Source organism: Quercus suber, unplaced genomic scaffold, assembly GCF_002906115.3.
Source record: "Quercus suber isolate HL8 unplaced genomic scaffold, Cork oak 2.0 scaffold_17, whole genome shotgun sequence".
NCBI lineage: Eukaryota > Viridiplantae > Streptophyta > Magnoliopsida > Fagales > Fagaceae > Quercus > Quercus suber.
In genome coordinates this window covers 933,661-955,852 of record NW_027069482.1, presented here as the reverse complement: position 1 = coordinate 955,852, position 22,192 = coordinate 933,661, and the positions used below count along the sequence as shown (strand labels likewise).

Genomic DNA, 22,192 nt, shown 5'->3' with positions numbered 1-22,192 from the left:
GGCCCTTAGGCCAAAAGAATATTCGTTTAATATGTTTTTGACCTATAGTGTTGGGGAGATAGTATATTATGGAGACTAATTGAAACCTTAATATAATATATAAGAATATCACTTGACCTTAAAACTTAAACCTGTGATTTTGGCTTAATTTTTTTTATATTAACTCAACTTCTTTACTTATCAAAACTTTTTCTCCATGTTATACTTTCACTCACCCATGTATGCTAAATAATCTCCCTTTCTTGTGTGAGTTATTACCTTTCTGTGGACTTTGATACATCCTTGCTTTTGGGCCACCTACAACTGCTTCATCCACGGGGACCCCTACATCCGTGAGAACCTCTTCTTTGATCTAGCACCATCGGCAATACTATATTGTTGGACTTTTTACTAATAACATTTATATAAGTTTTGTGGTCTTGCCTTATGCGATGCACACTTGTGTGAACTCCAAGTACATGCACACCTCGTCCTTGCTTTAATTGCAAAAAAGTATTGCAGCCTTACCTCATACCACAATGGTCTTGAATTTGATATCATTTGTTGGGGGATATGGTATCTTCGGGAGACTCCAATTGAGATGTTACATATAAGACCATTTTCTTATAACTTCTTTACCTTTTCTCTACGTGGGACTTCCACTCACATTTTATGCCCACACGTGTAGCTTAGAATGTTTTAGAATGGGAGAAGTCTCCATATTCATCTCTCTCTCTCTCAAAACCAATATGAAATTGTTTCCATCATTATTTGTATGGCGTAAACTAATTGTCACCATGACCAAAAGTTTGGGTTTGAAGGTATCACTTACTTGTAGGGATATCAAGCTAGAATTGCTAAATGTGCCTGAAATTTTTTCTTTTTTGGAGATGATTTGAATTAGCTTCTTAATGGCTATAATGAAGCTACTAATTCTTTCGTACTTAAATATATTCCTTCTACTCTAAGAAGCACGGGTACGGATACTGGTATGGGTATGATACAGGTACAAAAGGATACAACATTTCTTGAAAAACCTAAGGTATGATACGTTGGGATATTATGTATTAATTACTTATAAATATATTTTATTTATATATTGTTAAACATATATCAACTTAAGAAAAATAATGGATAATAAAGTGAATCCTTGACTATTAAATGATATTTAGAATACAAACCATGATCCAAAAGAGTAAATAAAAGATAACTAAATAAGTGTTTACCATTTTAACCAATATATAAAAAAATATAAATAAAAATTCTTACAAGTTTGGGCTATCTCTCACTATCAGCGGTTGTGTTACAACATTATTTAAATTGTATCACGGGTGCATCCTGGATGTATTGACACTTAAAAAAAAAAAAAAAAAAACCGGCTTGGTATGTATCTTAGTGGTATCCAGTATGATACATATCCAATATGGGTATGTGAGTGAAAACATCCTACTATTGAAATGTCACTTGTTAAGCACATAGAGGCTAGAGCCATCAGTTTTAGAGAAAATTCATATCCAATATGGGTACGTGAGTGAAAACATCCTACTATTGAAATGTCACTTGTTAAGCACATAGAGGCTAGAGCCATCAGTAAAAGAGAAAATTCCGTGGAGTATCACCAATGAAAAAAATTATGGGTAGAATAATTACTTACATTGTGTTTGGAAAACACAAGAGAGAGGGTAAAGAAAGGAAAGGGGGAGTGAAAGGAAAAAAGAAAGGGAAAATAAAGGAAATAAGTTTTCCATTGAAGTGTTTGGTTTATAGGAAGGAAATGGAGAGAAAATGTCTTTTTAGTGGGCCCCACCACTAAAACTCTTTCTTCTCTCTCCTTTTCCTTCCAACTTGGGAGGAAAGAAATTGGTAGGCCATGGAAGAGAAGACATCCCTCAATTTTCCTTTCCCTTACCCCTATTCGTCTTAACCAAACAATGGATTTGTTTTCCTTAATTTCTCGCCTATTCTTTCCTTTCCCTCTACTTCACTGAAGCCAAAAATAGCCTTGTGTTGGTGATTTTTGTTTTCTTCATTCCAGGGTGACTAGTAGGAGTTCCCAATAGAAATGGCTAGGCCATCTTACTTAAGCACGACAACAAAATCAAGATATTAGGTACCAACTTTCCCTGTAATATATGCACAGGTTACCATAAAAAGAGACTATATCAATGGAGTGATGAGACTGATTAACAAACCCAGGCTCTTGAATATAGTAGATTGAAGTCAGGTGTTCCAGGAGTGTTGTGTAAGTTGGATGTGGAGAAGGCATATGACCATGTGAGTTGGGGTTTTTTAATGTATATGCTTCAGCGCTGTGGGTTTTCAGAGAAATGGAGAAAATGGATAATGTGTTGTATCTCTACTGTTAAATTCTCCATTCTGATCAATGGTAGTCCTTCTGATTTTTTTGGTAGTTCTAGGAAGATTCGACAAGGGGACCCCTTGTCTCCGTTGTTATTTGATATTGTTATGGAGGGGTTGAGTCGTATGTTGGATGTGGCAGCTACTACTAGTCAGTTCTCAGGCTTCTCTGTAGGTAATATGGCTGGCAACTCAGTGATGGTGTCTCATCTTTTATTTGCTGATAACACTCTTATTTTTTATGATGCTGATCCTTCGCAAATAGCTAGTTTGAGAGCAATTCTAACTAGATTTGAGGAGGTTTCTGGTCTAAGGATTAACTTGGGGAAATCTAAGTTGGTCCCTATAGGGGTGGTGCACAATATGGATGTTCTGGTGGGGATGTTGGGTTGTAAGCAATCCACTCTTCCTTTGAGGTATTTGGGGCTTCCGTTAGGAGCTAAATTCAAGGAGTTGTCAATTTGGAACCCCATTTTGGAGAAAATGGAAAAGAGATTAGCAGGGTGGAAGAGGTTGTATCTATCCAAGGGGGGTAAGGTAACTCTTATTAAAAGTACTCTTTCCTCCTTACCTACATACTTCCTTTCCCTTCTGCCTTTACCTGGGAAGGTGGCAAATCGTATGGAGAAGCTACAACGACATTTTCTGTGGAGTGGTATTAATGGTGATTCTAAATTTCACTTAGTCAGTTGGGCTCAGGTCTGTAAGCCGCTGCAGGTTAGAGGGTTGGGTATTAGACGATTGAGGAGTTTTAATTCTGCCTTGTTAGGAAAATGGTTATGGAGGTATGGCATGGAGACCGATGCTCTATGGAGGAAGGTTATTGAGGTGAAATATGGGAATGATTGGGGTGGTTGGTGCACGAAAAAGGTGACTAGTGCTTATGGTGTTAGTTTGTGGAGACATATTAGGAGTGGTTGGATGAGTTTTTCGAAACTACTTCTGTATGATGTGGGAGATGGTACTAGAGTGAAGTTTTGGAAGCATCTGTGGTGTGGAGATCGTACTCTCCAAGAGGCTTTTTTGGAACTTTATCGTATTAGTAGAGCTAAGGATTCTTCAGTAGCAGAGGTGATGTGTTGGTCTGGTGGGAGGATTCATTGGGATGCTAAATTTCGTCGCCCTCCTCAAGATTGGGAACAAGAATCCTTTGATCTATTTATGGATATGGTTTACTCTTCGACGGTACGGGGATTGGGCCTGGATAGGGTGTGTTGGAAGCCAGCAAGGAATAGAGGTTTCGAGGTTAAAGGATTCTATCTTTCTTTCTACCCTCCTACCACATTATCCTTCCCTTGGAAGATGATTTGGAAATCGAAGGTTCCTCCAAGGGTAGCCTTCTTTTCATGGTTTGCTTCCTTAGGTAAGATTTTAACAACAGATAACCTTCGCAAGCGACGTGTGCTAGTTCTTGATTGGTGCTATATGTGTAAAAAGTGTGGGGAGTCAGTGGATCATCTTCTTCTTCATTGCCCCATTGCTTGGGAGTTGTGGTCGTTGGTGTTTTGTTTGTTCGAAATTCATTGGGTTATGCCTCAGAAGGTTATTGAGTTGTTTGAGTCTTGGCAGGGTAAGTTTGGTCGACATAGAAATATTGAGTTGTGGATAATTGTGCCTCATTGCTTGGTATGGTGTATTTGGCGCGAAAGGAATGCTAGAAGCTTTGAGGGATGTGAACGCTCTATATTAGAGTTTAAGTCGTTTTTTTTACACATGCTCCTTGATTGGAGTGTGGTCTTTTGTCATTTTTCTTGTTCTTCCCTTCCTATTTTACTTGATCGTTGTAATCTTCGTTATTGATTTATGCCCCCATAGTACATTTCCAATGTACTCGGGTTGGCTATTTTTAGTTTTTTAATAAAACTTTCGTTAATTATCAAAAAAAAAAAAAAAATTATAACATCCATTAATTTTTTCCTTTTAGTCTTTTATTTTCTTGGTTTCTTGTTAATGGGTGTTAACTTTTATTAATATTGCAATTGCATGGTAGAGATGCTCAGATTTATTATTATTGATTTTTTTTTTTTGGCCTCATTTGTGTATGCATGCATGCGTGCACTTACTTAGTAGCATAGATATGTTCAAGGAATTGTGGTGTCCAGCGAGTGAGGAGTGGAAGCTTGCAAAAATGGGGCATTTAGATATTTGGCAAAACACGGAAGTGGACAATTTTTTTGGAATTGTCATATACTTGTTAGAAGTACTGCATAGAAAGTAGTCCAGATAAGATGGGGGCCTTTTGATATACATATATTTTTTAATCAAAATAGAGTCTCTCAATGCATGGTTGGGGAATAATGTGTTGTTGCGCTCGATAAAGGCATTTGATCCATGCTGGTTTTGTGTGTGTATGTGATAATTTGCAGGATCTGAAAGAAGCTAAAGTGAAAGCTATTTCGAAAGATGTTGTTGGAAGCTCTTCTCAGGTTTGCATTCACGGGAATTGAATGCTTTGGTGCTTTCCTATAAATTCACAGCCTTTAAGAAAAGTAAATAATCCTTTGTAAGTTTGTTTACAGATCAAAGAATGAAGGCTTTTATTACAGTTGTGGCTATTTTTAATTTGATTCTGCCTTTTGTTTTTGTTTTACTTCTTAAGAGCGTCAAAAACAAACAATTAATGGCTCGGATCCTGTCTGTTTCTCCAATAGTTGTGCCTTGCTTATTTACAACATCAAGGTTTGTTTATGCATATATTTCTCAAGTATGTTTAGTAAATTTGTTGGTTCACCTTGTTTTAATTATCCAGACATTGCAGACGGATTGTTAGGGTGGCTGTAACTGCCAGAAATCCCAGCATATCATTTGAATCCATGGCTTTGAAGCCTCCATTGCACCCTACCTATGATTTGAAGGGAATCATCAACTTAGCCCTTGCTGAAGATGCTGGGGGTCAAGGTTTACCATTTAACAAATGAATATAATATCTGGTCTTATTTTGTTTCTGAGTCAAGGACTTTAGGCAGAGTCATTTTGTAATGATTATTACGTTTTTAACATAGAAAAGGCTCATATAACCAACAGTAAATATTTAATAATGTATGATACTATTATTTATAGGGGATGTGACAAGTATGGCCACCATTCCTGCTGACATGGAAGTGGAAGCTAATTTCTTGGCAAAGGAAGATGGTATTATTGCTGGAATTGCACTTGCAGAGATGGTATTTCGTGAGGTTGATCCTTCTTTGAAGGTATAAAGGAACTGCAATATGTATTTAGTTTATTTTGGTTTGCATGCTTGGTCATTTTTAAAGGTACATTTTAATGTCAGGTGGAGTGGACTCAAAAAGATGGAGATTGTGTTCATAAAGGACTGCAGTTTGGAAAAGTTTATGGTAAGCCAAGAAGGCAAGAAGAAAAGGAATTATCAGTAACTTAGAAATTCCTTTAAAAAAAAGAAAAAGAAAAAAAAGAAGCTTATAATCCTTACCAATTTATGTGCAGGACGGGCACACAACATTGTTGTAGCTGAAAGAGTAGCACTAAATTTTATGCAGAGGATGAGTGGAATAGCAACTCTAACAAAGGTATAGTTCTCTCCTTTCCCCCCCTGGTAAATGAAATTGATTAACAGGTTGCTATAATTTTTTACATGCATTTTTACTATAGCACATAAACTATTTCAATGTGAATCATGATTACTTGGATTGGGAAAAAATGCCAGCCTTTCGTGCCCATATGTGTAGCCTACTGTCATTGCTTGATCAGACTAATATTTAACCTACCCCTGCTTGGTAAGTGGTTATGGGGAGGAAGACCATTTCTGTAGATGTGTAGTTGTTAAATATGGGGTTTTGGGAGCTGGTTGGTATACTTTGGAAATGTGTAGGCCACACAGGTGTAGTCTATGGAAAGGAATTAGAGCTGACTGGGACAAGTTTCCCAATTTCATATACTTTAAAGTTGGGGATGGTAGGACAATCAGATAGTAGAACTAAGGATTCTTCAGTAGCAGAGGTGATGTGTTGGTCTGGTGGGAGGATTCATTGGGATGCTAAATTTCGTCGCCCTCCTCCAGATTGGGAACAAGAATCCTTTGATCTATTTATGGATATGGTTTACTCTTCGACGGTACGGGGATTGGGCCTGGATAGGGTGTGTTGGAAGCCAGCAAGGAATAGAGGTTTCGAGGTTAGAGGATTCTATCTTTCTTGCTACCCTCCTACCACATTATCCTTCCCTTGGAAGATGATTTGGAAATCGAAGGTTCCTCCAAGGGTAGCCTTCTTTTCATGGTCTGCTTCCTTAGGTAAGATTTTAACAACAGATAACCTTCGCAAGCGACGTGTGCTAGTTCTTGATTGGTGCTATATGTGTAAAAAGTGTGGGGAGTCAGTGGATCATCTTCTTCTTCATTGCCCCATTGCTTGGGAGTTGTGGTCGTTGGTGTTTTGTTTGTTCGGAATTCATTGGGTTATGCCTCAGAAGGTTATTGAGTTGTTTGAGTCTTGGCAGGGTAAGTTTGGTCGACATAGAAATATTGAGTTGTGGAGAATTGTGCCTCATTGCTTGGTATGGTGTATTTGGCGCGAAAAGAATGCTAGAAGCTTTGAGGGATGTGAACGCTCTATATTAGAGTTTAAGTCGTTTTTTTTACACATGCTCCTCGATTGGAGTGTGGTCTTTTGTCATTTTTCTTGTTCTTCCCTTCCTATTTTACTTGATCGTTGTAATCTTCGTTATTGATTTATGCCCCCATAGTACATTTCCAATGTACTCGGGTTGGCTTTTTTTTAGTTTTTTAATAAAACTTTCGTTAATTATCAAAAAAAAAAAAGAAAGAATGAAGACTAAGTAGCAGACAGTCAGAGGCAAATCTCAGAATGGAACAAGGTTGTATCTGCAAAGTTTCAGAACGAATATGAATGCTTCACAATAATCAATTTTAAGGCTACTGAATGCCACCTAATTATATATTACACAGCCCAGCATATCCATGTCTCATAAATCAATCAGTTGTTGATGCATTGTCTCCCTGACTTTTTTAGCATAATCTAACCAGAATGCTAGAGCCAAAAACAAAGATCATCTAAAATATCTCCTCTTTGGTACTCTATTTCATTGGGCTTGTATTTGGGGGGGTACAAATTGTATTTCTTTATCTGAATTCTTAGTCTCTATTTCCTTTAGTTCTTGATTATATTGTATTTGTTTCGTGTTCAGAGTGTTCACCATTGTGAACATGATGTTCAATTTTTTTCCAATAAAAGTCTTATTACCTATCAAAAAAAAGCTAGAGCCATAAACGAAGAAGGAATAGTGTTTCAATTTCTGTTATGGACTTTATAGATTTCATTTCTTTTCATTTGTAATGATTAGAGCTTTTAATTTTTTAGGAGTACTTTGCATAAGGTATCTCCTCTTTCTCAATAAAATTATATTACTTATCAAAAAATAAAATAAAGTAAAACATAAAGGACTAAAGGTTGAAATTGTTCAAAGGAGGATCACTATGACTATGGTGCTTAATTTTACCACAGACAAAATTATTTATATGATATTATGGATAACTAGTTATGGTGGGACCAGTTTCATCTTGTTTGTTGCCCTTTTCTTTTGCCTATTTCACCTTCGGGGTTGGCTTACTAGCAAAAACACAACCTAACCATGAAAATCAACCTATTATCAAAACAAGCCCTCATAAATGATGAGCATGAGATTTACATTAGCCATCTCACTACAGCTGCTAGTTTATTTTTTTCCTTTCTTTTGAGAATTGCAGGATTCAATGGAAAAGCAAAAGTGTACTAGCCAAGTACACTGGAAGTATAGAAGAAAAAAACTAGAAAGAGAAACAAGAACTGTAGTAACTCCCAAAAATAACAAATCCAAGAAGTCCCAGAGTGGAAAGAATGGACGCTAGTAGTCTAGTAGACACCGCCACCCAATTGTAAAGTAATTTTAAAATCAGATTCTCCAACTTAGCCACTGAATAAAAGTTGGAGCACTTCTTTCTTTTCAAGTGCACCACATGAGACATATAGGAATCACATTCCAAATCATGCTATTGAGATTACCCTAGTTTCTCCAGGCTTTGAACCAGCAAAATCACAATAATTTAAGTAATTAAAGACATTTGAGGTTCTCACTAAGCTTGCCTCCAACATCTAGATTTATTAAGGATGGCTTGTATAATTATGGCTCGGTCCTCAAGGTATACTCAGAATGTTTGCACTGCTTTGTAATGGCCTAAAGTTCTTTGCAAAGGGATTGCACATAGTTATTCTATGTCTTTTCCTTTTCCAGTTTCAATAAAAAATTTACTTAAAAAAAAGGGCCTAAAGTTCTGCATTTTAATCCCCTAGATCTTCCATTTTCCATTTTAGGTTTTTCTGGTTATCCTACTCTTGGCTATTAAATTGCTAAATCCAATCATAAGCTTGCTTTTTTTTTAATTATTATTTTTGTAAATAATTTGTAAGTTACACATGCACCCAACGGGTCTTGAACCCCATGACATCACCTTCCACCTTGCTCTTACAAGGGGAGAAGATGCCATTTGAGCTAGATCTCTTTGGTCCATAGTTGATGACATCAATTTACTGAAAATATTTGAGCTACATATAATACTTATCAAAAGAATAATTGAGCTACAAATACTTGTCATCCTTTCCCAATTAAAATAATTAAGTGAATAACTTCACAACAAGTGCAGAAGCATAAAGGGTAAAAAGGGCAATTCAGTGCTTTGGATAAATTAAATATTTCGATGTCTAAAGATTTGATGCAGGACCGTTAAGAAGTTCAGCCCTATACTAGGTTTCTTGATGAATTCTTGAATAAGGATTGATTTTTAAGAGTTTAGGTTAGAAAAGAATGAATGTTGACAGCTGTTTGGGGCTGAAACAGGGGATAAACAGAAAATAACATAAATAAAACACTAGGCAATCACACCTAAGTCTTCCTAAGCATCACACTAGGGTTCCTTGGCATCACACCTCGGAGAAACAAAGCTTAAGATAAGCTACTGAATTTTATTAATCAATCACAATATATTCTGAAATAACATGACTACAAAAGAGCGTTTATATAGAGGCTATAGTTATCCTTTTCCTAGTAGGACTTAGACTCTAAATAACCTATTCCTAGACTTAATAGGAATACTAATAATAATTAAATAAAAGACTTAATAATATGTGAGCCTTTGGTATGGCTAAGGACAGCTCATTCCAGATTTCTGGAAATTACCAAATTGCCCTTATTCTAATAGAACTTAATTAAAACTGATCCAGCAGCTTGTCAACCTAAAAGACTGAAAAATAATAACTAAGATGACCTATCAAAGGTGCTAAAAGGGTCCAACATAAAAACTAGACCACAATTCTTGAATCTTGGTATATTTAATCTTTTTTTTCCTTGAGCTCTTTCTTGTCTTCATCAGATTAATATCAGTTAGTTCTTTGTGGTATTAGTATTGGTTTTTAAGTTCTTTTTTTGCGAAATTTTTTGTGACAATTTAGTAAGGTGTGGAGTACGTGAGAATGTGTCTAGCATCAATATTGTTTCTAACTTGTGTCTTGGGAATGTCTTAGACTGCCCAATAAACTATCTAGCATTTATTATGTGCCTTCACTAGTAAAGCTTAGTAACCACTTATAACTATCAGCAAAAATATGAAGATAACAGACTATCTTTGACAGAAACTTTGATTAATTCTAGTATTACTCCCCCTGCTACTTTTAGGCTTATCTGCTACCAAACCTATCAATTTTGCAGCCCTATTAGGGGTGCATCAACAAGGGTTCCTATAATCAAGATGACGTAAAATATTATTATTGCTAAACAACCTTTAGAATGAGTATATTTAATATTCTTCTTTCAAACACCTTTTTTCTATTATTGGCTGGCATGCATTTACACATATAATTTCAATAGGAAGTTGTAGGATTTTTTTTGGACAAATAAGATACTTTTATTAAACAAAGATGCAAGGAATACAAAATTGACAGAATTACAATCTTAAATTTAGACTATCTATGAAGTTGTCTAAGGAAACCACAAAGAATATTACAGAAAGCAAACCACAAAAAGGAGATTTTTTTTCTTTAAGTTCACAAAAATGAGAATTAAGTGGCAACTTACATGCCATCATGATTTCCCAATGGTTCATCATATTGAACTCCAACCCAGAAACCAGGTGCCAGTGATTCTGCCCGACCCACAAATTTTACTACACCTCTTTTCTCCCCTGGTTCAACTTCGCATCTGTCTCCAACCTTAGTTATAATAAAAAAGAAGAATAAGAAAGAAAAAAAAGTTGAAAAAGGAAGAATGAGAAAAACATAAGTTCAAATTTGCATGGTCCATTCATGTGCTTTGTACATTACACTAATTTTTTAAATTTTTATAAGTTTTGTACAGTGCCTTTTGTTCTTGACACAATTGATGAATTAATTAATCTATCTAATTATTGTCACTTTTTTCCTTTTTGATATGTCCAATAATAAACAAAAAAGAAAATATAAATCATTACACACAAGAATTTGACTACCCTTAAAAATTCCTATATTTTTTGTTAGAAATAGAATAAAGCACCAAACAAGGATTAGTTTGGAAAGTAACAATCTTTTTTTACTGGAAATGCTCTTTTTATCAAAGAAGGTGATAACAACACACGGTTCTTTCATAGAATTGCCAATTCCCATAGGCGAAACAATCAGATTAGGGGAGTGGAGGTGGATGGCGTTCTCTTTGAGGAGGAGTCAGTTGTTACAGATCAGGTGGTGGGTTTTTATAAGAGATTATATCAGGAAACGGAAGCTTGGAGACCTACTATTGATGGGTTAGAGTTCACGTGTCTAGATGAAACTGAGAGGGATATGTTGGAGAGAGAGTTTGAGAAGGAGGAGATTATTGAGGCTCTTAAGGAGGCGGAAGGTGATAAGGCCCCTGGACCAGATGGGTTTACTATGGCTTTCTTTCAGAAATGTTGGAGTGTTTTAGAAGGGGATGTTTTGGCTTTCTTCAAAGATTTTCACAGTCAATGCGTTTTTGAGAAATCTCTAAATGCCACGTTTCTTTGTTTGATTCCCAAGAAGACCAATGCAGTAAATATCAAAGACTTTCGTCCTATTAGTCTCGTGGGTAGCCTTTATAAACTTTTGGCTAAGGTGCTAGCTCATAGACTTAGAGGGGTTTTGGATAAATTGATTTCTGACTCTCAAAACTCTTTTGTGGGAGGGAGACAAATCCTGGATTCAGTTCTAATCGCCAATGAATGCTTAGACAGCAGGTTGAAGAGTGGTGTTCCTGGTGTTATAATTAAGCTGGACATTGAGAAAGCTTATGATCATGTGAACTGGAATGCACTATTTTATCTCATGGATAGGATGGGATTTGGGGCAAGGTGGAGTAGGTGGATTAAGGCGTGCATCTCTACAGTTAAATTTTCAGTTCTGGTTAATGGATCTCCTGCGGGTTTCTTTGGTAGTTCTTGTGGTCTTCGTCAAGGGGATCCTTTGTCTCCGCTTTTATTTCTCATGGTTATGGAGGTGTTGAGTAGGCTATTGAAGAGGACAGAAAATGGTGGTTTTCTTTGTGGATTTCAAGCGGGGTCCCATAGACATGGGGGTATCCATATCTCTCACCTTCTTTTTGCTGATGATACTATATTGTTTTGTGATGCTTCTAGGGAACAGTTATTATATGTGCGAATGGTGCTGATCTTCTTTGAAGCCATTACAGGCTTGAAAGTTAATGTAGGCAAGAGTGAGATTGTTCCTGTTGGCGATGTTGGGAATTTGAATGGTTTGGCTCGTATCCTTTGCTGCAAGGTGGGCACTCTGCCCATGAGATATTTGGGCATGCCTCTCGGGGCACACTATAAGGATTCATCCATTTGGAATCCTATTATAGAAAAGATGGAGAAACGGCTGGCTGGATGGAAAAGACTTTACTTGTCGAAAGGAGGTAGGCTTACTTTGTTAAAGAGTACCCTATCGAGTCTTCCCACTTACTATTTATCGTTGTTTACTATCCCTCAGGCTGTGGCAGCAAGAATTGAAAGGATTCAGAGGAATTTCCTTTGGGGGGCCTCAGAGGAGGTCTTTAAGTATCCTTTAGTTGCATGGGATAAGGTATGCTTGCCCGTCGAATGTGGTGGTTTGGGAATCCGGAGGGTTAGGCTGTTTAACAAGGCTCTGCTTGGGAAGTGGTTGTGGCGTTTTGGGAGAGAGAATTATAGACTATGGCGTCAGGTAATAGCAGACAAATATGGGGTAGCAAGAGGAGGCTGGTGCACTAGAGGGATAAGAGGTGCTCACGGATGTGGGATGTGGAGGAGTATCACAGAAGGAACAGGAAAATTCTTTAGCCAGATTCTGTATAATGTGGGGGAGGGCAGCCGTGTTCGTTTTTGGCATGACCCATGGTGTGGGCCTACTTCTTTGAAGGAACTCTTCCCTTCTATGTATGCTTGCTCAGTCTCTAAAGAAGCATGGGTATTTGACTTGGTTGTCTCAAATTCAGAAGGAGGTAGGAGTTGGAATTTATTGTTTCGTCATGGTCCTCAGGATTGGCAGACAACCACCGTCTACTCATTCTTTGAGCTTATTTATTCCTCTATGCCGAGGGGTGAGGGGGAAGATCAGTTAGTCTGGCGATTGACTACATCTGGTGTTTTTGATGTGCGCTCCTTTTATAAGCTATTATCTAGTCCTATCACTGATGATTTTCCTTGGGAGTGTATATGGCGAAATAAGGTGCCTAAGCGGGTGTCTTTCTTCTTATGGACAGCAGCTAATGATGGGATACTCACCATTGACAATCTTATTAAGAAAGGTCAGTTTTTGGTCAATAGATGTTGTTTATGTTGCTGCGATGGGGAATCAGTGGACCACCTTCTTCTTCACTGTAAGTTCTCTCATGCATTATGGTGTGAAGTTTTTGCCGTGTTTGGGATTCAATGGGTAATGCCAAGGTCAGTGAACTCTTTTTTCTTTATTTGGAGAAACTGGATTGGAAAGCATCGTTCATCCATTTGGAATATGGTCCCGGCTTGTTTAATGTGGTTAGTTTGGCAGGAACGTAACGCCCGCTTTTTTGAAGATAAGGCGAGAACGTTGGAACATTTAAAATGTTTAATTTTTCGTACTTTGTTTCTTTGGGCTCGTGTTTGGGGGTGGACAAACTGCACTGCTGTATCAGATTTTTTAGTTTCTATTTCCTGTAGCTCTTGATCTTCTTGTATTTGGTTCATTGTTCTAAGTGTTCACCATCGTGAACATGATGTTCAATTTTTTCAATAAAAGTTTTATTACCTATCAAAAAAAATAAAAATAAATGATGCCCCCTTAAAGTTGGAATTTACAAAAAGGGACAAGCTAGATGTGATGGAAGGTCTATTAATGACGATTGCACATAAACACACAAAAAGAAAGAAGCATTCATGTAACTGAAGTTACTGAACCTTCAAATGCTATCTTCATTTGCCTTTCTTCCAAAGCTAAGAATCCAGCCACAATAATAGGATCAATCTGTCAAAAAGCTTAGCCAACTTCTTTTGCTCTGTGCTAAAATTTTCTAAGAGACAAGGCTAAGTATCTTTTACAGAAGTGTGGAATACACACTCATACAAATTGGAGTCTTCTCCAGTTTGTATATAATAAAATTTCAAATAATTAATAGGAAGAAAAGTTATCTCATGGATTATTTAAAGCATTAATTGTTTTCTGGGAAAATCAAATTATTATTAAAAAAAATGATGCTAATAACCTCTAAAAGGAAATGCATATGACAAAAATCAATAACCATGAATTCTTTCTCTCATCTTTAGATTTTATATCCTATTTTATCACCCATAAAGATTACTTCTTTAACATTCAACACCACTTCAGCTAATACCTTTTTGACTATTAAGGTAGGGACTTTGCCCCATACCGGCTTTGAACCCAAGCTCACCCATGGGGGAGTCAGGCGGCTGCTGAGCCAAGAGCCTCTTGTCATCATTTCAGCTAATACCAATGTCCTTTAATGGACTAAATCTTCATTATTACATTTCAGTGGTTACAGAATAGCCAGCTGAGGGGAAAAAGAGGTAATAAACACAAGCATACAAACACACATGCTTACAACTAACCTTGATATTGGCACAGAGATCTTCCATGTAGTTGTCTGGTTTCTGTAAACAAATGTCTAGTTAATGTGATTAAAAATAGCACAATGCTTACAATAAACACAAGTCTGTTAATTTGAAAAGAGAGAGTTTAACATAATGCAATGCTATCCTTACCACCAAAGTAAAGAGACCAAACACACATGAACTTACCTTGTTCCCAAGAGCTGATGGATTTTGAGAGGCCAATCTTCCCTTAAATTTTCTAAAAGTGCCTGAAACAGACAAAAAATATAAAATGTATAAAAATAAGAGAATTTTAAATTATTTAAATCTATTAAATGATTTCAAGTTTTTAACTTTACTAATTCCCCCTTGAACATAGTAAAAAAGTATTTTCACCCAAATGCTTTTTCCCTTCAAACAAAAAGAATTAGCTTTCTTGAAAACTTTACCATCACGTTTCTCATAAGCTTCTTCTGAAATCGAGTATTTCTCCACCAGTGAAGTGTCTTCCAGCCAACCACCAGACGTTACTGATGAAGGGTCAAGATCTATAATATTTAAGCGGTACCTTTTAACAAACAAAAGCCAGTCAATCAGTAAACCAAGGAACCACCACATTGCCAATAATAAAGACAAAACCAACAATGGTTCTGCTCTTCACAATGCACAACATGAAAAAAAAAAAAAATCATTACAGGATAACAAAGCATAAATCTTGACCAAACTCACTTTGCAACTCTTGATTTCCCAAATTATGCCAAAACAACATAAAAAAGGTCGTACTCAGTACAAAAATCTCCCACTTTTATGGGGTCTGGGAGAGGTGATTGGTAGGCAGTCTTACCCCCCAATATCGTTATGCCAAAACAACGTAAAGAAAGCAATATTCATATAGTTGGGTGAGTTTCAATCACAAAATGAAGCACATACATAGTTACATACATACATTCACACAACTGGGGTTCAATGACATAATAAATTAATGACCCTTCTCTAGACAAAACATAACATAAACCACATTGAGCTAAAGATGTTTCTTAAGCTTTCAACAACAATAAAAAAAGCAACTTTTAAAAAAGGGAATGAAATGGGTATACCCATTAAGCGGAGAATAGAAGCCAAGAGGCCTGGAATTGTCAGACAAGTCGGAAAGTTTGGTGTTGGTATCGTCATAAAGCTCAAGGCACATAGAATTAACAGAAGTCCCACATTTTTTCCAGAGCTTTTCTTTGACGGAATCCACTGTGGACTGAAAGAGAGAGAGAGACGCAAAAAGTTTTCAAATTTATGTTTTATATATGAAAAAAAATATAGGAGGTTTGTTTGTAAGATTGGTACCTGAAGTGAGAAGCGAATGTCCGCGGAGAAGGTCTTGAGGTTGGAGTGGGTAACACGCAATAGCACGGAATCGTCCCCTTGGATCTGTAGCCGATTAGCAGCCATAGCTATTGCTTTATCTTCACGACAGTACAACACACTTCACAACTGAAAGCCTTTCCCCAATGCCCACCTAAAATGAAATGGACGCGTCCCTTCTCTCTCTCCTTTCTTCTCTGTGAAAAGTACCTTTTATTCTTCATATTTATTTGCAGATTGTCTTTTTTGTTTTTGTTTTTTAAGCCATTTGCCAAATTTTATCTTTTTATATATTAATTATTTACATAAGAGTAAATGGTAAAAATAAAATACAGTTACCAAGTTCGGTATGTTCAAGACTTTTTAAAAATGGTTAACTTGGTCACTCTGACAAAAAATACAAGTATTAAGGTTCAAGCTGGGTTAAGGAATGCGGCATTTCCATGGAATCCCTCCATATAATAATTGTGGGGGGAGGGAGAGGGACTGCATACAGGCAAGAAAATAATCAAATATTTGAAAAAGTTTTGACATTCTTGTTTGTTAAAAAAAAAAAGTTGGGTTCAGAAATCAAGTTAGTAATTTAAAAAAAAAATCTTGAACATAACTGGTGTAGGGTTTATATTTGTGGCCCAAACTCAAGAAGTACGGAATATGAGCCCAACAAACCTAATACAATGAATTTGTAGAGAGTGTGTTAAAGAATTAGGTTGTTTGTGAACTAAACAACAGTTAATCAAGGTTTAAAGATAAATAAGTGCAAGAACAAACTTGAAACTTGAATAAACTGTTGTTTGAGGAGACCAACTTTTGTTTATATACTTTTTAGAGCTACAGTAAAACTTATTTCTCTCTTCCTTCCTCTCTTCTCCCAATCCCCCTCTCATGAAAGGTCTTTTACATTTATATAGTTTTCTTTCTTTTTATCTTCATCGTACACTTGTTCTTCATCTAAGCATTCACTTGAGTATGTGTCCCATCAGGTATCTTCTTTAGTTCTCCATGAGTGATGGTAGCTGAGATTGCACTGTTCAGGAGTCTTCTCTACATTAATGTGGCCAGAAAAGTTGCTGCAGTGCATTTAATACGGTGGTAGCAGTTTTTCCTTTAGATATTTCTCTGTTCTTATCATCTTTATACGTGCCTGAAGTTTATCCTTATCATTGGAATTACTAGGAAGGTCACTCAAACCTCCCATGTACTTGCTTGACCGATATTCTTCATATCCGAGGAGGACAAACTCTTCGGACTATATTTTTCGATTATTTCCCTACATGATTCTCTAGTTTGGGGCTTTTTTCAATCATTTATTTTTCTTTGGACATACCTTAATCTTTAAATGGCGCCCAAAGCCCAACATATAAATTTGGGCTTTTATCCCCACAACTGGTATTAACCCAAACCATCTAACCTTAGATTTAGAGGAGGTGTTAACTAAATAAACATGTTTTGAAGGTAGTTTTTTTTAGTAGATATTCAAAACACTTCACACACACACACATATATATATATATAAACTAGATTCCCAAATAATTTTAGTATCAATTTAAATAATTATTATAAAAAATATTGTTTTGCAAATTTTGCTCATCATTTTCACACCCTTATTTGGCTACCGCTTATTTGAATGAAAACATAAAACATTGTAGCAAATATAATTTTTAAATATGTGAATAATGTCGTGTGATCCATTTTGAATGAAAGTTTTATTTAAAAAATAGGTTTATGAGTCCTGTGAACTGTGCACGGGACCCACTGGAAAAACATTTTGCTTACTGAAACGCGCTTCTCACAAAAAAAAAAAAAAAAAGAGAAAACGCAGATGCTGGGGATAAAAGTTGTATCCAAACGGGTATTTAGAGTTAAAAACATCCACCCATGAGGTTCAATTTTATTTTGTTATTAATTATTATAAAAAATTATCGAGTTTAAAATGTATTTTTTCAACAAATATATTAGACATCATAAAGTTAAACTTATGTGGCGTTGGATTGTTCTTTATTACATATTCCATAGACATGGATTAGGTATGTTTTTCTTTCAATAAGTGGGGTAAAGTGATTTAAATCTAACTTTTCTCCATAAAAACTAGGAGATGCCACTAAGACACAGATTCATAGATTGAATCTAATTCCATCTTTATGTTGTGCCTTCATGTAGAACCAAACTATTAAAGTTGGAGTTTTTTTCTTATTTTAATAAAAAATGCATTTACTCTGTTTATATATAATGATAAAACTATGCATTTACTCAAAAAAATTGTAGTATCAAATGCATGTACTCAATATTAAGACGCTAAAACCACCGCACATCTTAGTGCGATGGTCACTCCACAAGTATAAATGCTTGTGAGATGTGAGGGGGTAAGGGTCGGGGTTCAAGTCTCTAGGAGGGAGTTTCACAAACATATACACTTAGATTAGGCTATAATAAAATTTCTATTAAGACATTAAAATTATGTATTAAAAAAACATCATTAAAATATATTTAGTATACTAGTAAATGCCATTATTGAGTATTCATAAGGCGAGTCGATTTTTGTTAAGTATTGAATGTTTAGGTTTGAATTAACAACAAATGAAAATGTTCAAGCTTGTTTTGAGGATAAACCAAGCCCGTTTGAGCTTGAGCTTGTCAAAAGGTTCAAAAGCTTAAGCTTGACTTGGTTTATTAGTCAAACCGATCTTAAGTTCAAACTCAAGTTCAATATCAAGTTCTTGAACGCGATATTCAAAACAAGTACATTATCAAGCTCATTTAGTTTGGACCTATTCAAATTAATTAAAGGCTTAGTAAAATAAAGTTTATTTTTCAAGCTCAACTCAAGCTTATTACCAAGCCTGTGAATTAACCTAAGCTTGGCTTGCATTTTATCAAACACTATTGTTCATCACAAATTTGTTCATGAACAAAATTTTATCGAGCTCTATTGGTCATGAATTTGTTCTAGCTCAAACTTGGCTTGTTTATAAACAAACAAAAATAAACGTAATTTTTATATAACTTAAGTTGTTTATGAATGACATGCTAAATTTCTCACAAAGTAAATGAGAAAAATCTTCTCTTGTTTTGTCACCCAGAAGGGACACAAAAACATTGTGCTCTTCCCACTAAACCCAAACAAAACCCAAACAAAACCCCACACGTAATACTCACCAAGCCCTAGTCTCTAGATTTACCAACCTTAAAATCGCGACTCTGTACATTCATCACCAACCAGTACCACACCACACCAACTTCAAAGTTCAAACACATAACTACCATTTCTCTTACATTAGCAAAACCCAAACACCAAAGCCCAAACCCCATAACTTATTAGAAATAAAAACCCTCCATAACTCCTCTTCAATTTTCATGGCTTCCACCTCTTCATTCTCTCTCACCCCATGCTTTTTCCGCTCCACTGATTTCAACGATCACGTAAGCTTCCCCTGCCCACTCATTCTTTTTCTGCATTACTCTATGTTTGGTTACCGAGAAAATGCCCGAAAATTTAGTATGAGGAAACTAAGAGGACTGAGGAATAGTGGCCAGAATTTGATTTGATTGCTTCTTCTTTTATTTATTTATTCATTTTTATTGCTATTTAGATGGATAAGCAGAGGGTTAGAGTTTTTGTTCCATAATTATAATTGTTTTGATTGTTGACTGTACTATTTTAGAACTTGTTTTGTGTCTTATCTCTGTTTGCTTCCCGAGAAAATGCCGGAAAAAAGATTCCATTTTGTGCTGAGATTGTCGTTTTTGAGAAAATTTAACATGAGGAAACTAAGAGGACCGAGGAATGGTAGTCAGAATTTGTTTTTTTTTTTTGGGCTATTTTGATGGATAAGCAGAGGTTTAGGATTTTTGTTCCATAATTATGATTGATTTGATTTTTGACTGTACTATTTTAGAACTTTTTTTTTTTGTGTGTGTTACTCTCTGATTGGTTCCCCAGAAAATGCAGGAAAAGACTAGGAAATGACAAGAAAGTTTTCCATTTTATTGTGGTATTGGTGTGGTTGAGAAAATTTAATATGAGGAAACTGAGAAATGTTGAGGAATAGCGGATTGTTTTGTGTGTTACTCTCTGTTTGAGTTGTATGCGTTGTCTGAAACTTAAATACAGCTATTTGGGTGCAGTACATTAAGTTTCCGAATTAAATTTAAATGTGTGGTTGCATTGACCATTGAAGCACAAAAAGTGTTATCTTTTCTAAGAAAAATTAAATCCAATGCAGTTATGTGTTTGAACTTAATTGGGATCCTAATATACTGCACCTAAGTCTTACTCTTATGCGTTTTGATTATGATGATTGATTGTTGTCTGTCTTTGATTAGAAGAGTGAATGTTCAGTTTGGTTGCTGAGAAATTGTGGGAAAGCATAGAAATTTTTGACATTTTCGAGAGTTAGGGTATACACTAAAACATCATTCATGTTCAATTGGTTCTCTAAAAACTTATTTGCGCAGCATTACTCTGTGTCTGGTTCCCTAAAAAAATGTAGAAAAGAAAAAGTATATTTTTTCTTTCCATTTTTATACTGAGGTTGTCTTGGTTTGGGAAATTTAATATGAGGAAATAAAGAGGGTTAGGGTTTCATGCTTTATAATTCTGATTGTTGATTGTTATTTGTCTTTGATGGAAGAATGGATGTCCTCTTTTTCCGTTGAGAATGTGTGGGAAAGCAGATCCATAAACACTTTTAAGATCCATGCTCAGTTGGAGACAAAAACATTATTTTTGCTCATTGATGTTGCATTTTTTATTTATTAGAAATTATTGCAACTTGAACTTTAAGTTCTATAAATTTGTTGAGTTCTTGGTAATCACTATTCTGGGTGATTGTTCCCTTTGGTTGTAGAGAAAATGTTGGAAAAGAAAACAGCAAAAATGTTTGGAGGTTTTATTATTTTTGTTGTGGAAATGGAGAAAACTTTAACTGTAAAATTATTTAGAATTATTTTTTTGAAAAATTAAAAAATAGAGAAGAAAAGGTTGGTATTATTATTAATTTTTCCCATCCCTTCATGTTGTTTTCTTTAATTTTCAGGAAGGTCTTTTTTGTTTTGATTCTAATTCTGATTGGTGGTTGCTCAGGATTTAACTGCAAGGAACTTCTTGCCAAGCTTTGGGTTCAAAAAGAATACCAATTTTAAGGGAAACCAGTTGTTAGTTGGGAAGTCATTTAAATTGAATTGCTCGGTAGACAGAGAAATGGATGTCAGCACGTCTGCCTTGGTTGATGGTGTTGCAGAGTGCTTAAATGGTATGTGTGGTTGTCATATTGTGGCAATAAAGAAATATGATTTTGTTAATTCTATCCAAATTTATGGGTTTTCATCGTATTTGTGGTTAATTTGTTTTGTTGGTTGCAGAAATGGAGGTGAGGGAGCCAAGTATTTCAACAATGGTACTGAATTTTGAGAATAAGTTTGATCCTTATGAAGCAATGAGTACCCCACTATACCAAACAGCTACCTTTAAGCAGGTAATACTTGAGAAATTCTTGCTAATTTTTGTGAATTTGTTCGTTTATATTATTCAAGAGAGACAGTTAGGAGTTTGACTCATTTAAAAAGTTAAATGCTGGGCCAAACTGTGATTACTTAACTTTTTTTTTGATAATGTGATATCTTTAATTATATTTATTAAAAAACTTTTGGATTTGAACCCTTTTGGGAGAAAAGTTGGGTTTTTTTTGGGGGGGGGGGGGGGGTGAGAGAGAGAGAGAGAGAGAGAGAGAGAGAGAGAGAGAGAGAGAGAGAGAGAGAGAGAGAGAGCAGTAACCAGTTTGAGACTTTGAGTTTGAGAATTGGGCGTGAGTTTATAAGATAGTAGAGTGAGTAATACAGTTGAAATAAAAATAAAATAAAATTAGTTATTTATAAGAAGGTTTAGAGATTTAGGGTTTGTACGGTTTAGAGATCTAGGATTTGTAAAGTTTCAATTTCTAATTGTATCCCTCATAATTTTTTGTAATTACTCACTTTTCTTTTTAAAAAATATATGTTGGATATAAAAGGTATTTGACAAATATAAAATAAAATAAATATTTATTTATTATACGAGTTAAACAAGTTGTGTTAAGTAGATCATTTTGGGTTGACACAAATAAATTGGCGTGTTAAACGTGTCTATTGTGAGTTACGCGGGTTGACCCATTTATGACACATTTCTTATTGTGTTGCTTTCGAGTTGACTCGTTTATGACCCAAACCCATTAAGGCCCAACCCTAACCTGCAAAAATCTGTGTTGGGTTCATGTCGTGTTCACGAGTTGGGTCGAACATTGACACCCCTAATTTTTATGGAAAATTAAATAATAAAATATAGTTATATATTAAAAAAATATTAGTTAATTCCCATTAATATTTAAAATACAAATTTTATAAGTTTTAAAATAATAGAAATTTTACCCTTTCAATAATAACTATATAAATTACTTAACTTTT

The 22,192-nt window shown here is 35.5% G+C and overlaps 3 protein-coding genes and 1 long non-coding RNA gene across 6 annotated transcripts in view; 3 read left to right on the top strand and 1 right to left on the bottom strand.

Moving 5' to 3' along the window:
• The window catches only part of LOC112005968 (uncharacterized), a 28,084-nt gene extending 23,240 nt beyond the window's left edge, over positions 1 to 4,844 (top strand). For both annotated transcript variants that reach the window (XR_010623570.1, XR_010623572.1), the window contains exon 4: positions 4,704 to 4,844. This is a non-coding gene — a long non-coding RNA (uncharacterized LOC112005968). The remainder of the gene's footprint in view (positions 1 to 4,703) is intronic.
• An 88-nt stretch (positions 4,845 to 4,932) lies between these two features.
• On the top strand, positions 4,933 to 5,874 carry LOC136061039 (quinolinate phosphoribosyltransferase [decarboxylating] 1b-like). 2 transcript variants are annotated; one of them, XM_065759855.1, is made up of 5 exons: positions 4,933 to 5,016; positions 5,096 to 5,235; positions 5,398 to 5,531; positions 5,612 to 5,675; positions 5,785 to 5,874. In XM_065759855.1, exons 1-5 carry the CDS (start codon positions 4,958 to 4,960, stop codon positions 5,871 to 5,873), a joined length of 486 nt encoding a protein of 161 aa, XP_065615927.1. In that variant the 5' UTR covers positions 4,933 to 4,957; the 3' UTR covers position 5,874. The 2 variants fall into 2 exon arrangements, with proteins under 2 accessions (XP_065615927.1, XP_065615925.1); XM_065759853.1 differs by having other exon boundaries at positions 5,087 to 5,235.
• Positions 5,875 to 6,608: 734 nt separating this feature from the next.
• Positions 6,609 to 15,985, bottom strand: LOC112033485 (tubulin-folding cofactor B). The gene is made up of 6 exons (XM_065759846.1): positions 15,737 to 15,985; positions 15,496 to 15,647; positions 14,848 to 14,966; positions 14,606 to 14,667; positions 14,417 to 14,458; positions 6,609 to 10,556 (listed from the first exon to the last, which is right to left on the bottom strand). The coding sequence occupies exons 1-6, from the start codon at positions 15,839 to 15,841 to the stop codon at positions 10,419 to 10,421; spliced, it is 618 nt and encodes a 205-aa protein (XP_065615918.1). The 5' UTR covers positions 15,842 to 15,985; the 3' UTR covers positions 6,609 to 10,418.
• A 2,880-nt stretch (positions 15,986 to 18,865) lies between these two features.
• LOC136061860 (cystathionine beta-lyase, chloroplastic-like) lies at positions 18,866 to 21,324 on the top strand. Its single transcript, XM_065760234.1, has 3 exons — positions 18,866 to 19,174; positions 20,838 to 21,006; positions 21,116 to 21,324. The coding sequence occupies exons 1-3, from the start codon at positions 19,109 to 19,111 to the stop codon at positions 21,304 to 21,306; spliced, it is 426 nt and encodes a 141-aa protein (XP_065616306.1). The 5' UTR covers positions 18,866 to 19,108; the 3' UTR covers positions 21,307 to 21,324.
• The last annotated feature ends 868 nt before the right edge of the window (positions 21,325 to 22,192 follow it).

Bases quoted from the DNA above. Each gene is read 5' to 3' on its own strand.
- LOC136061039 (XM_065759853.1), top strand. From the start codon at position 4,958: ATGGCTCGGATCCTGTCTGTTTCTCCAATAGTTGTGCCTTGCTTATTT. The intron at 5,017-5,086 runs GTTTGTTTATGC...TTAATTATCCAG, and splicing joins TGCTTATTTACAACATCAAG to ACATTGCAGACGGATTGTTA. The intron at 5,532-5,611 runs GTATAAAGGAAC...TTTTAATGTCAG, and splicing joins AGGTTGATCCTTCTTTGAAG to GTGGAGTGGACTCAAAAAGA.
- LOC112033485 (XM_065759846.1), bottom strand. From the start codon at position 15,841: ATGGCTGCTAATCGGCTACAGATCCAAGGGGACGATTCCGTGCTATTG. The intron at 15,648-15,736 runs GTACCAATCTTA...TCTCTCTTTCAG, and splicing joins ACATTCGCTTCTCACTTCAG to TCCACAGTGGATTCCGTCAA. The intron at 14,459-14,605 runs GTAAGTTCATGT...ATTTGTTTACAG, and splicing joins CATCAGCTCTTGGGAACAAG to AAACCAGACAACTACATGGA.
- LOC136061860 (XM_065760234.1), top strand. From the start codon at position 19,109: ATGGCTTCCACCTCTTCATTCTCTCTCACCCCATGCTTTTTCCGCTCC. The intron at 19,175-20,837 runs GTAAGCTTCCCC...GTGGTTGCTCAG, and splicing joins CCACTGATTTCAACGATCAC to GATTTAACTGCAAGGAACTT. The intron at 21,007-21,115 runs GTATGTGTGGTT...TGTTGGTTGCAG, and splicing joins TGTTGCAGAGTGCTTAAATG to AAATGGAGGTGAGGGAGCCA.